Source organism: Coturnix japonica, chromosome 2, assembly GCF_001577835.2.
Source record: "Coturnix japonica isolate 7356 chromosome 2, Coturnix japonica 2.1, whole genome shotgun sequence".
Taxonomy (NCBI): Eukaryota; Metazoa; Chordata; class Aves; order Galliformes; family Phasianidae; genus Coturnix; species Coturnix japonica.
This window is the reverse complement of record NC_029517.1, coordinates 77217338-77232772: the sequence shown is the minus strand read 5'-3', so window position 1 is coordinate 77232772 and position 15435 is coordinate 77217338. Positions and strand designations below refer to the sequence as shown.

Sequence of the window (15435 nt, the reverse complement as noted above, 5' to 3'; positions counted from 1 at the left end):
CCCTTGCTTTTACTGCAGCATTCATGAATTTATCATTCTCCAAATGAAAAATGGGAGATTATATTGGTTAGATGAAAATGGAAGGGGGAAGTCTGGGGAGAGTGACAAAGTCTGGGACACAGAATTATAACATTAACTTACTTATATTTTGTCTGTGGGACGGCATACCTTACGTACAAAAAGAAAAATCTCAAAAGCTTGTCTAATTCTAAGGGAATATGAGGACAAGGAATCTCTCATATATCACCTGAGAAACTGAGAAAGACCAGAAAGCCTACAGTGATTTCAATACTTTCCACATCAGTGAATCCCTTAATCTTATTTGTCAACTACAGGAACTAAGCAAAAGTACATTCAATGAGAAAAATTAACAAGGGATCTCCTTAAAACTGTTGCATTTGCTACACAATCAGAGTGCTTGTTTAGGAATGACAGAACTACAACTGAAAAAAGATCTATATTGGAAGCCTACACCTCTTCCCAGCATTGCTCAACTGTTAGCTAATTCCTGACAGATCCTAAACAGGATCTCTTTTCTCTTAAAACAGCAGCATTTGAAGCTACGTCCTTACAGGAGTTTTGTGGCAATTTACTCCCTATTCCCTATTCCTCCTCTTCCCAGTTCCCTTTGACATCCACTGTGTAACTGCAGAGCCTCAAAGATGAAATGCTCTAAGCCTGCCTCTGCTTTGTTGTCACTAGCTGCAGATCACGGTCATCTGAGAATATGCTGCAATATTCCCCACTGCACACTTAAGGGAGGGATAAAGTAAAGGATGCAGGTGAAGACTTCATACACATGCCTCAGAAATCCCAGTACATGGTGGAAGAGGACTGTTCTAGTAAGATGCACCTCACTGATTTCTCAATCAGCCTTCTTTTCTCTACCGGATCCCCAAGCACAGAAAATTTTGAGAATTCATCATGGAATATTCCGTTTCTACACAGGCAACTGTATTATAAATTGGGCCTTGTAGAGCAATCTAAAATCTAACGTATTTAATAGGAAGTGGGCAATATGAGGTTTTCTTCCATTTTTTGACAAAACACAACTTGAATTGACTGATGAGAAAAGAAAACCAGGTCATAAAACAGCACATGTTCTTTGCTTTAGAGATTATTCTATAGGTGCTTTGATCAAACAACTTTCAAAAAAGCAATGAGGCTCTTGACTATTCTTCCAATGGGTCATCTATCGCTTTGCATTAGGACAGCCCTGATGATCATCTCTTCCCCTCTACCTGACTTAACACTGAACAGAGGACACAAGTAGTTTTCTTCTTTCTATCACCTCTTGCAATGAAGAACTGCACTAGAATTTTATTTTTTTTTTTTCAATTATGTTAGCCTGTCAACCATTCTACTATAGATGATGATTCCAGTCTAGTGGCTACTGAAACCAGTGAAAAGATCTCCTACTGACTAAATCACACAGAACACAGATCCAATAAAGGAAGAAGAACTCCCTTGGCTGAAAAAGACATACTAGTCATATTCCGGTATAGGCTCCCCACGAAGGTCGTTGAGTCACCATCCTCAGATATGCTTAAAAACCATCTGGATGTGGAGTTCAGGGATATGATTTAGCAGTGGGTTATTAGAGTTATGGTAATATGGTTTGGTTGTGGTTCGACTTCATGATCTTTAAGGTCCTTTCCAACCTGAGCAATTCTACGATCGTTGGTGTAGTTGAATAACGGGGTGGTTAATGTTGAGGTTCAGCCAATAGCTAAAATATACAGACATCCAACCATCAACATTTGTACAAACAGGTAAAAGTCAGATCTGCATGACAGAATGAATACATTTCCTGATTACCGAAAGCATTCAACTGTCTTCAGACACCAACTTCTGAAATTTCCTTTATTTGTGATTATATCATCTGAGATAGTCTTCACAAACCTGGCAAAGAGATCCTCAGCAACAATCAACTTTGCATTTTAGAATCCCAAAAGGATCCAAAAAAACATCTGCAAATCAAGACAGTGAGGTGGGAGGGAGGACAGTACTCATACAAGTAAACTATATGCAGCATTCTCACTGTGGCTGTAAGATAAGGAAAGCTAAATAAAGATGAATTGATCCTGTGCAACTTCCTCAGTACATTTGCATATAAAGAGGCTTTATTTCAACAGCAGCAAGTGTAGACGTTCTTGTTCATAATAAACTTTATTTAATGCAGATCAAAAAAGCAAGGGGATTCATTCATTTTTCCATTATTATACTGCTCACATGTCAAAGTTCCTGTCTCCAAGAACTGTTATGGCCTGCAGCAGCTACACGCTTTTATTGTGAGCCAGGGCTACAAAAAAATACCAGACTTACATCATTTCTTATACTTGTATTTATTTGCACCACAGAACAACTAGAGGAACTAGCTTCCTCAGCAGCATCACAGAGAAGATGATCGGCTTTAAAGAAACTACTTCGGTCAACAACAAATACGTGGGTTTTAACACCCAAGATCAGTCAAATCTGGTCTGACCACATTCAGCATTCCAACAGGAGCGCAATAAACAACTGATATACACTGTCATGTCTTTTCAAGCAAAGAAGTCTCATTATTCAGATACAAATTTTTATTACACTTACGAAGTTCGTCATCAACAATATCTTACCCCTACGGGAAAAAAGATTTCTCCTTACCTCCATGCTTTCTTCATTGTATTATGCCCCTGTTATGTCATTCTATGTTTTTAATAGTGCTGCATTTTTACTGTTAATGGAAACAAAGGGCTGCAGCTCTATCATTAATGTCAACTTATATAAAAAACACTGTCCTCCAGAACTCAGTTGCTCTGGACTTTCTAACTATGAAAACATTTTATAATGTAAATAATATTTTATTAATGCCAGGACTCTGAATAATTCTGACAAGTAAACTGCTATTATTTTTATATGTGAACGCAAGTGCCTGCCTTCAGTATGCAAGAAAATGTCATTCAGGTATAATATGCCATTTAACAAAGGGAAAACAGCTCTAGAATCAGCAGTATACTAACTTCTTACAGGATTCTTAAAATGAATCTGTGCTATCAAGAACTAACTGTTTCACTGCTTCTAATAAAAGCTCTTGAGGAACTTGGCCCAATAAACCAGCTGTATAACAGAAAAACACACTTAGGGTGGGTACAAGACAGATGTGGCACAATATGCTCATGAGATGACTTAAAAAAGGAATAAGTAAATAATGGAATATATGTCTTGTGCCATTAAGTATCATCAGGTCAAATGTGCCAAAATTCCAGGAGGGGAAGGATATCTGCAACAGCTAAGAGCCTAAGGCTCCTTACAAGTGGAAAGAGGGAGAACATTCTAGTTTTGCCAGAGATTAAGCCTCTGTAAGGCATAGAAAATATAAATGCCCAGTATTTAATGTTTGAAATTCATTGGGACTCTTTCAAGAGTTTCCCTTAAGAGTGGATAATTTAAAATAAATAAAATAAATAAATAAAAGTGGATTTTTATTTTTAATTTTTTTGTCAATGAAAATGACTGTCCTACTCTGTGCTGGCGCAGCCTCACCTCAAGCATTGTGTGCATTTTGGGCATAGTAAAAGAAGGATTTGAAACTGTAAGAGACCAACCAAAGGAGAACTCCAAAGAAAGAAGAAAGGGTCTGAAGAGCAAGACATATAAGAAGTGGCTTTGGTTTGCTCAACACAGAGCAGAGGAGCTGAGGGGAGACCTCATGGTGTCTGCAGCTCCTCACAGGGAGTGGAGGGGCAGCGCTGAGCTCTGCTGCATCAGGGGAGGGGCAGGTTGGGGTTTAGGGTCAGGTTCTTCATTGATAAACTGGTGGGCATTGAACAGGCTCACCAGAGCTGTGGGCATGACCCCAAGCTGCTGGAGATCAAGCAGTGTTGGAAAACACCCTCAGACACAGACTTTGAATTGCGGCTGGTCCTGTGAGGAGCCAGGAGCTGGACTCCATGATCCTTGTGCATTCCTTCCCACATGGGATATCCCATTATATACAAGAAACTTTAATTGACCTATGTAATAATGGCTCTGACATCACAACTTTACTCAGTCTTGGCAATATACCTCACTTCTCATTGAATGACAGAACATACACCCAGGGCACATCACAATTCCTGCTAAGGAAGGTTCCAAATATTTAGTAGTACCATAGCTCCATGGAAACTCTACGCTACAAGCAACTTAACAAGTGCAATACCAGAACAAATAACATAATACACTTCCATCTTTTGTAATATCCAAAACACCAGACGCAAGGACCATGTGAGTTACTCCTGCAACTACTATAAAAAGCCACAGACTTCCAAATAATCTGCAGCTAAAATAAGAAGACAGGTAGACAGAAATGAAGAGCTATTAAATTGGGTGTAGACATTGAAGTCCCAAGAGCAGAATCCCAAAAGATGTAACTTCTCTCTAGTTTTTCCAGTGGGCTGAGCCAGGGATTAAACTTTGAGCATGAAACCATAGGACTCTGCCACCAACTCTGAGTGGGATGTCCCACAGAGAAGAATAACTCTTTGCTGCACAGACATCTGCCCCTGTGAGAACCTGAATTTTTACTTTTTTTTTTTTTTTTTGGAGCCCACACTTAGTTACAACAGTATGTTTTGTTCTACACGAACATGAGGATTTCAACTTCAAATCTAAAAGGCACACTGATGTTCAGATACCCAGATCTTTACTCTAAATTCTGTTGCTTCATTTCATTTCCCGACTAAGACTTCTTTCTCAGTCTGACACTGACAACTAAAATGATGTTGTTAAAGTAATAAACACAGAATTTTAAGCAGCCTGTCAAAATAAGTGACATTTATATCATCTTAGTCTTAAACTCTCACATAAAGTTTCATTCAAACTAACTTCTTCATTATACAATCAAATTCTGAAAGTTACATTCCCTATTGAAAGACGCTTCATTATCTATCTCAATAGTTAGTATGTTCTGCATCATTTCCAGCAACAGCATTCAGTGCTCAGCAATAGCTTCTTCTTCATTAGGAAATATGGCGTTCTTGGTAGCAATTAAATTATTTCAAAAGTCTGATAAGTCAAAAGAAACCTCTGACACTTGTCTGTGACTAGTTATCAGAAACACCAAAAGGCCATTGATTTATCTTTAAATAAAAAGCACTCTTGCTCCAGAAGCTGGATAGTGCTGCAACTTTCATAGGTCCAAGGACAATAATATCACAACTGAAGGAATTCCCCTTTGAATTTTCAAGGAAGCAGAGACGGCCTAGTGACTCTGGATTTCTGCCACTCTGATTAAATTGACATAAAGAAATGTTTAGTACAACATAACAAGACACATCTAGAAGAAAAATGTTGAGGTCGGGGAAAAAAAAATTATGTAGTGGAAAGAAATTCTACAAATACAGGCCTCTACTTAAATGCTTCATTCTCATTCTGAAATTCCAGCAGTCTTGAATAGCTCACAAGTGTTGCATGCAAAGACAACTTTGACTTCTTTGCACTAATAGAAATCTTAAAATACTATTCACATTTGTTTTCTTGGCTCATGCATCACCTCTGAAGCACCCGAGAGGCATTAAATATTTAAATCCTCTATTACTAGTAAAATAGGCGCTGTTTTTCCTTCTCACAGAATATCACTGGCATCAGCCAAGACTTACTCCCATTTTTGCTTTAAGCTTGATGTTTATTAGAAGACCAGAATGAGTACAGATTTTCTTGCTTTTTGGAAGGTTTTTGATTTGTTACTTAACTAAACATGTTTGTACAGATTTCTTCATATCTACAAGTCCTTAATCCACAAGATGACAGTTGAAGCAATAATTACATTAATAAATTGCAGACAGTCCAAGAGGAAAAGAAAGACAGACAGGCATTTGGAATTAACATGCTGTGAATCAGTCCTGCATCATCCTTTGTCAGTGGCATTAGCAGGCTTTCCCCCCCTTTCTTGTTGCCTTTTAGTAATATTTTTCAGTGCATTTGACACATTTCATCTCACTCAATGCACTGAACCCTACTACAACAGAACACCAGTTTGTCAAACATACATTATTTGAGGATGCATATCAGTTAATCTTAGGCGACTGACATTGTCAAAGACAGGCAACAACAAACAGGCTAGGCATGTAGGAGGGGAGATCGTAAGAGAGCATAAGTGTGGAGACTGAGACACCAGCACCCCCAAATTTCTGTCTTACAATTCTCACCAAACTGAAAATCTCCCACACTGGTTTCAAAGCATGCGTTTTCACTTTTATTGCAAAGAGGAGTTGCAAACCTGAAAAGACTACTAGTTGATCTGGCAGAGAACAGAAGAAGACTGACCTGGAAAGACTTCTAAGCCATTTAGGCTAGTTTCACAAAAGCCTCCGAGAATTTTTATGGAGTACATGAGTATAAGCTTTTGCAGCACTAGAAACAATATTTGCGATTCAGAAATAAAATAACATAAATATTCTACCAGTATCACTGGATGGTGTTCTAACAGGTTTCTTTAAAAAACTAACCGAAACAGATCTTTGTTGTTGTTGTTGTTTAGATATTTGAATTAATTAAAAAACTTGAACAAAGGAATCTCTGTACAAATATGTGAAAGAACGTCTTTACGGTACGGGTGACAAAACAGTGGAACAGGTTGTCCAGAGAGGTTGTGGAGTCTCTGTCTATGGGGATATTCAAGACCTGTCTGGACACCTACCTGTGTAACCTATTGTAGGGCATGTGCTTTAGCATCTCTTGAGGTCTCTTCCAACCTCTGCAATTCTGTGATTCTGTGTAATTCAGACTTCAAGATCATGATTCAGAAACTGGCTATCTTGGAGATTCTGCAACACACCTGTCAGTTCTCTCTCAATGTTCACATGAATTAGAGATGATAATCATGCTATGATATGATGAAGTAAGTAAATCCTCCAAGGTCAGTCTTTATACCTGCCTCAAAACTGGGATCAAAATCAAATGAAAGCCATTATCAAATGGAATCTGACTTTTCATAAAAACAAGATCTGTATTTATTTGTTCAACAGAAATAGAGATAAATGGAAATCAAGAGCACTAAGAGAAGTAATGATCTTTTTAACATATATTTAATACGAACTTTTGTCCAAGATATCAATGCTTGAGATAGCATCATCTTTCTTTGATAAGACACTATTTTATTAGCTTGGAACAATTTTTAAGCACTACAAATTTCTATAAATCAGTAACAACAGATATTTCTCCTTACTATTGTAAAGTAGTAAACACTATCTTGTGTTTACATTCACAAATGGAAAGACATCTCAGATGAAATTTTCTCATTCAGGACCCAATGAAAATCCAGAGAAGACAAAATTTTCATCTGATCTTTGATGTAATCTACCCTTTGTGCAGGAGATTAATATATTTCCAAAAAACAAACAAACAAACAAATAAAATAAACAAGAAACCAACAACAGAGTAACAAAGAATACACTGCAAGAAACACTTTTTTTCCTACTCTACATCTGAAAAAGTTAAAAAAGAAACGCCTCCTGTCTCTTTAACAAGACATGGCACAAAAGTATTTATCTGAAGCCATTAAAGGTACGGAAAAGAGGTAGTAACACAAAAGCTGTAGAACAATAGTTTGTATGGCTCAATCCTAAATTTATCCTAAGAAACAAGTCTTCCAGCAGCTCCTCTTAGGGCTTCGATAATAAAGAAAAGAAGAAGAGCAGTTTGAGTGAGTGGGTAAAGAGAGAATGCAGGGATTTTGTTTTAAAATCTTCAGAAGACAACACCTCCCATGACTTGCTGTACACTACATCTTTACAGAAAGATACAGACTTGATCTTTAGGAAGGAGTGCGGAGGAAGATGGCCTTGGCCATGCAACTACAAAAAAAAAACTCTTTCAGGTACCTGACACAGACTGGAATGAATACGTCTAAGGCATTTAATGCTTGCCTCAAGAGAAAATGTCAACTTCACTTGAGCAAGTTCTTGATTTAAATCTTTTACTGCAATGATGGAAGAGAAGAATTCAGGTACATTTTAATCTGGTCTTTATCCCCAGATAAACTATTTGAAGAGAATTCTAACAAGTAACATACATGTAAACTAATTGGAACCAGTCAGCATCACTTCTATGGGGCCAAGAAAAGTAAAAAGTTACAAGAAATAGAGAACATCATTAGGTTGACTTTTAATTAATGCCCAGTAAGATCATTATTAATCTGACTGTTTCTGTTAATAAAATGTTCTACAAAGGCTGTGCCTAGGAGGACACATTTTGGCTGAGACTTTTTTCCTCTGGCATAACAATTGTGTAATTAGATTTTTCAGAAATATAAACAAAACTTTTCAACCTTCCCATGCAGCTAGCTATGTCAGCTTTAGAACATACGTTCTTTCAGCAAACATGCCAACACCTTGCAATGGATACTCTGACAAGTGCTGACACTGCTAAGAAAAGTTGACGCTTGGCTACCAGACTCTGAGACAATACCAGGAGGAAAAAAAAATAATTGCCAGTTACCTTCCTCCAACTCCCATGGAAAAAGAGGACACTGAAAAAGATGCATGTGTGCATATGTATAAACTAAAAATCATAAAATAAAAATTAAAAAAAACACAACTAAACTAAACAAAACAACAACTGTGCACAATTAAATAATAATAATAATAATATTTTGGAACACAATTTTAAACTGACTACTTCATTCATCCCCTAATATCAGGAACCAAAATAAGAAAAAAAAAGAAGTCTGCCTCTTCTTTCAATCAATACAATCCCTTAAGAGTCCAAGCTTCAAAACATTCACATAAAATATTAGCGTTATATATTTGCAGTAGATAAACTGAACCAGCAAGACAATCAATCAATTTTCAATTACATGTGGCAACTAGATAAGACGATAGTGCACAGACTAACAACTGACAACAGTCACCTAATGAGCGGGCTCATACCTTATGGAAGTCATGAGCTTCTGGGTTACATAATTAATAATAGCCATTTACAATCATAAATATGTATTTTCTCTTCTGTTTTCAGAAAGAGAGTTTATTATATGGAAACTGAGACATGCTCATCACAAAACCATCCAGTTCAACTTCTTTTTTCCAAGGACTATAAATTGCCTCTTGTCTTATGGTGGGGGTAGGGAGTCATGAAATGCAATAGTAACATTTCAGGTGTAGCACAAACATTAATTTATCTATTATTTAGTACATCGCAGCATTTTACAATGCTGTAGATGTGTTGTAAATAATGCCATACTTACAACATCAAACTTCTGTGTGATGTTCCCCTGGACATCAAGTAAATAAACTTTGCCATAATGTGTTCCCAGTGCCAAAAACTGTAAAAGAAAGAGATTGATTATACAAACACAAGACACCACAACCAGAACTACAGCAACACTAAATGAACTCCAGGATGTTTAACAGATTAATGATTAGCAACACTCAGATGGAAAAAAAAAACAACAACAAAAAAAAACCACCTGCTTTAGACAAAGCTTATTCTAACTGCAGCTAAAAAATAAAACAGGGCTTCAAGCCCATATTACTGTGATAGTGCAAGTTAGCTGTCAGAATGAGTCATGAGGATCCTCATCTACTGACAACTAATGGTGTGTCTGCAGTCTGTATGCACTGCCTGATGGACTGTGGCAGCAAATTAAAAATGCAGTGTGAAAGCAAGTACTTAAACACAGACCAGAAATAGTTCTGGGATCCTTTCCACATCTTTGTTTCAATTGTAATGGTTTCATTTGGGCATTAATTCTCCCCCATTACAAACGTAAAAGCAAAACATTCAAACGGAGAAAAAGGTTACTGGTAAAACACTGCTGGTCTATGGAATGTCTCTGCTTGCATTTAAGTACACAGATAACTATAGGGTTTGCTTTCTTTCACTTAATAACACTCCTATGTGGCAGACTCAATACAAATAGCACATCTCCTTGGGCATTTCAGAGTTTCATTCTAAAAATACGTAACAAAATAAAGAGACCTCCACATAAATGCATGCTATCTCAAAATTATTTTGATTTAAACAAGATTGCAATTGATTCTGGGAAATCTACTGTTAATCGAACCATGCAAACTACACCTAAGCAGGAAAGGAAGAACTTTGGTATTACTTGATTTATGACAGAGGTTTCTTTTATTCCCCCCCACCTCCTTTCAGCATTACTCAAATAGTCTAGGCTCCTCAATTCTCTGTATTTCACTGCATGTGAGCATGCTTCATTGCAACCTATAATGAAATGCTCAAATTTACAGGCACTGCTAAGCGTGTCAGTCAGGCAGCACAATCTTTAAAAAATAACCTTACAGAAAGTCAAGGTTTAAAAGGATTTATCAAAATGGAATTGCTTAAAATGAAATTTCAGTTCAGGCACTTAAAATATGAAGGTACATTAAAAGGAGTCAAAAAAGGGAAAGAAGGGGTTCATTAGAAATTCATTCCCTGCAATGCCTTTCACTCCTGCAAGGTTGCCTTTTTTCAGGAAGAAAAAAGTCCCCCGGGTAAAAAAATCAATACTGGTTAATAAAACATCAGGTGTGCAGACATAACTAGGTATGACTATTCCACTGCACAGGCCTGCTTGAATGCACCAGGTGCCATGACGATTAGTCATCCAGTGCAGACAGCAAGCCTGGTGAAAATATGATGCTTTAGCAGTGAAAAGAAAAAAAATAATTCTGAGGGGAAATTAGTCTGAATACAGAAGCCAGATTTTCAGGATTCCCAGCAAAGTTCAACTGCTTTAATCAGAGATACATTTTACACAGCACAATGTAATTTTGTTAATGATGAGTCTTTAGCAGGGCTTTTCTTGTTTCAGTAAGAAAGCAAACATAACCAAACCAAAGAACACCCTAACATTACCTATTACCCACCTTCTGTTTTAAGTTGTCTATTGTAGCAGACATATGCAGACATGTAACAGACTCCAGTACCTAGCTTCTAACCATATTGATCCTTCTCATAAATAGTGTATATAGTTTGCTGGGAAACTAAAAGTGTTGGGATACTTAAACAGCTTTCTTGTATTGCCACTCTTTGTGCTGCTGTAGTTAAAGCTGTATCTGTGCATGTCCTTAAAGAAGAATTTTGCTTATCTCTTGCTTTTCAAAATTCACCTGAAGCTTAGAAAGGTAGTACATACTGGGAAGAAATGCTTGCCAATTTTCAAAATATCTGCTTAATTCTAAGTTGTCAAAAAAAATTTTTTTACGAGACTTATTGTTTTCATTCCCACAGTTAAAACACATGCCTCATCTTAAGAGCTTCTTGAGCTGTGGCAGCAGCCCTTTGAGTAAAAATGAGTCAGTCTAAAAATGCAGCCAAATAACAGAGACAGGTCCCTCAACAATCAATGTTCATGAGTTATTAGTGGCTGTGAACAATTATGACTTCAGAAAGCAACAATTATGTTTTACACAGTAATAGTTACTTGACAAATCATGAACTCTCATACTTTCAGATGTTCTTCATCATTCATCATATTTTAAAATGCTTCCCAATATGGATAAAAGATGGGAAAATAATGCAATTATTGAAGTCAAAGATACAACTTAAGTTCCTTTATGGTAAGAACAAAGAAACAGCTCTTAATAAAATTTCTTCTTTGCACTGTTTATCCCTTCCTCTCTTTCATTCTCTTGTACATCTGAAACAGTATTAGAGCATTAAAAAACCCCACTGTAATTACTTTCTTCACATCATATAAACAGAAACTCAGACATCTTCCACAGTTGAATTTATGCTGAGCTATCTGTTTGCAGGAACCTATTGTCAGGCATTCAGGCTGTAGAAATAAGCATATTACATGGCAGTTTATCTTCTGGATGAAGGAAAGTTGGGATTGTATCCCAGCTGTAGTACATAATACTGCCCATAATTAAAATCTAGTAAGCATTTCCCAGTAGCTTATGTAAACATAGCATCTAACAAATTACTGCATCTTAAATTCTGACCGCATTCTCTCACCATGAAAGGAAGGACTGTTCAACACCAGCTAACCATAGATTTTATTCACATTATTGTTGGCTTCCACTGCACCTCTAAATCTGGCAGTACTTCTACACATAAATATATTGGTGTATTGTAAGCACAGATAAATACATAAACCCAAGCAGAAGTACCACCTCTGCCCTAAAATCGTGTGATACCTTTTCATGCACTGTCATGCAACTGGCTGCATCTTTCTGCAGAATTTCTGTCACTCCGTTAGAAAGTCGTTCGTACTTCAGCTTGGGTTCCTCTTCACTCTCATCTTCCTATGTTTATAACAGTATAAATAGAAGGGAGGAAAAAAGAAAAACAAACATTCAGAAGTTAATTTTAAATAATAAAAAATGTAGATATATCCCAGAATTGTTATACAGCAACAGGCACAGATGGATCACCATCACATCTTAACAGCCATTACAATCCAAAGCCAAACTTTCACATTTTTACAATTCCAGAGTTTGTGTTGTGCTTTTTTGTTACTGATCTTTTCTTTTTTTCACTCCAAAGTTCTGTGTAAAAAGACTGTATTAATAGCATACGAGTTCAGCTGTATACTAAGAGGGATTTAGTTGATTTCTAAAAAAACATGAAAAAAATGTACATGTGTATTTTGCTACATAAAATCAGTCACTCTCAATTCTAAAGAAAAATATAAGAGATGGATATCGAAAAATGGATGGCGATAAAAAAAAAATTATTCTACCATCAGCATATTTAATTCTAAGCTGCAACATGCAGGTTACAAGAAACTTCATGACCTTCACAACATGCAGTATTTCTGTAGGAAGAATAGGGGCAAATGCTGTAAACTAAAATAAGAAGAATCCACTAGGAGTAAGACAACTGCGTAAGACATACCAACGATTTTTTAGTTAAGAAAAAGTATCTTTTTGCAGTAGTATCTGGGAAGACGATCCAGATTTGCTATGTTCTTTTGGGTCACTTCTATAATCTGCAGTAAATACCTTTCCTTTCTTTTTCTTTTCCAGTGTGTTAGGTATTATCATCAATCACTACCTAGATGCAAAGGAAGTGGCACACTGTGAGCAAAGAGACTGAGGTAAAAAGCTAAAAGAGCAAACTCACTGATCACCCAACACACTACCTCCTGAGGAAAGGAAATTCAAGGTGCAAAGTAGTGCTCTGGTCACAGGCATCTATCTGTAACCGATGGTTTACTGAAGTATAATGCCAAGGAGATATTTCAAAAGCTTCAATAAGCCATACTTACTACTGTACATGCCCAGACATACACAGAGTCATACATATTCCTTGTTTCGCACTGGGAAGCAGTAGGCCTTTCATAATAATCTCCTACACTTTTAGTTCTAATTAATGCATCGGCATTGAATGTATTTCCCACACAAAACATATTATTTCCTAAGTCATCAAAGCACACTAGTGAGAGCCCTGGTAATGCAGATCTTTTACTTCCCACAAACCATTAGTTTCTAATTCCTAGGACTGAGGATAAGAATGAACAGTGTCAGTCTATGGCAGAAAAACTCTCTGTGTAGTGTCTTTTTTGTAGCTAATGATCTGAAAAATGAATGTGGGAAAAGAGACATTAATATTTTGTTTAAGTTGCCTTTGCCACATGTGCTATCACCACACACGTTAAATTCCACAAACTCTCATACAAAACATAAGAAAAGCCATGTGGACTGATGGAAACATTCCGTATTTAGCACAAGGCTTATAGAAATACACTGCAAAGAAAGGATCTTTTGAAATGTTATTTCAGAGTTTTGTGACAGAATACAAATGAGATTAATATAGGGATGTCAGCAGCCCGTGACGTAGCAGTCTGAAGTGAGGTGTCAAAATGTCCACCAAGAAACAATTTTATTCAGTAAGCCCAACAGTGAACAAAGTTGTTACCAGACAGAATGACAATGTCAAATTACAGGGCTGTATATAAATCAGCCAAATTACTTGTGCCCACAGATCCTTAATAAATGACTACAGTGGTGCGGGAGAAGGTAAAGTCAAAGCAAAAAGCGTGTAAGTGGTGGAAGGAGGAAGGAAGCGTGCATCCATTCCACAGCAATTAATACACTGATGCATTTTATACATTGCTTGTAAAGATTACACTCTAAATGTGTGGGTAATCTCTGAATAAATTTGTAAAAGTCAAAATTGAACTCGAGCCATCTAGTTTTTCTAAGATTCCACATGTTGCTGAAGCCTGGACATCAAATGTGCAACCAATGTGAAAAGTTAATTCTAGCCTCTTCAATAGTTTGCATAAAAGCATTCATCCATGGACCATTAGATAAAGTCACTCTAAATAAGTTTTGCCTGTCTTATTTATGAGTGAAAACTAAGTAATTTTTCCGGCACATGCATATACAAAAAAATATATATATACTTTCAGAAGTCAGTGCACTGAAGCATTCTGCCAAGCTTCAAGAAAAAGTAAATAAAATGAAACTTCAAATAGAAGGCACAAGGATGCACCCATTTCACGCTTTCTTGACAGGTATCTTTTATGTTAAGTAAAAGTCAAGCTAAAAGGTGAATTGAAGCATGGGGGGGGGACTGGGGAGAGGGGAAGGCAATGACTTAGCTGTAAACAAAGTGATATGAAAAGGTGATTTGCAAAAAATGCAAGATTTCTCCATTGCTGCAGACCCCAGCCCATAAATTAAATGCATTTTGATGATCCCTTCTTGAGAGTATCAGAGTTTAATCATTTTTATGGTATTTTTTTTTTTCTTTCAGGAAAAGCTTCTATGCAGTCTGAACTTCTAAAGCAAACACAAGCCGTTGTTAATAAAAAGCAAATCAATAATTTTTGTTAAATTTTAATAATCCTGAAAACCAACAAATAAAACCATCAGCAGCCTGAGCTGAGCTGACAGTTAGCTGCGTTTCTATGACAACCCAGAGGAACAGTACAAGTCCTGACTTGCAGCAAAGCCACGATAGAAGCGGAGTGACATTTACCCCAGACAAGGAAACTCAAGCTTCCCTTTAAAAAAACAAAAGAAAAACAACAACAACAACAAAAAAAAATCAATTTCTCAACTAACATGGATTTTTTGCTAAGTGTATGGCGCTTTTAATTAAAGAGAAGTCCTTTAAACCATCTTGGAGGAATCTAAACAATTTTATAGCACCGCTTCTTGTTCTGCTGCCAAACGCATCCTTCCATACGGGGTGCCTAAGAAAACACAACAGCCCAGGATTTTGAAATTCCTGTCAAATGTATGGAGAGGAGAAGAAATATATACTACACAAGATGTTGAAAGTGCTCCACACACGGCAGATTTAAATTCAGAAAGTGAAGGAGTCCCACGGAGCTGACAAGAGGAAACTACCTTCCGGTTGCTTTAAAGTAAATAATAACCATATTTCAACCACAGGAATGTTAATTTGAAACTCATTTTCCTTTTATTTTTCTCTTTATCCTGTTACTGCTAAGCCAAGAGTAAAATTGCTAGGAAGAACCTGTTCCATTCCTGTGGGAAGCGTGTTTCCAGTTCA

General features: G+C 36.8%; 1 protein-coding gene across 3 annotated transcripts in view; it reads right to left on the bottom strand.

The window, feature by feature from the left end:
• Nucleotides 1-15435, bottom strand: part of VPS41 (VPS41 subunit of HOPS complex) — a 98190-nt gene that overhangs the window by 65370 nt on the left and 17385 nt on the right. For all 3 annotated transcript variants that reach the window (XM_015854992.2, XM_015854993.1, XM_015854994.1), the window contains exons 3-4: nt 12105-12212; nt 9203-9280 (exon numbers count right to left, since the gene is read on the bottom strand). In XM_015854992.2, the coding sequence (XP_015710478.1) occupies nt 9203-9280; nt 12105-12212 (186 nt within the window). The remainder of the gene's footprint in view (nt 1-9202; nt 9281-12104; nt 12213-15435) is intronic.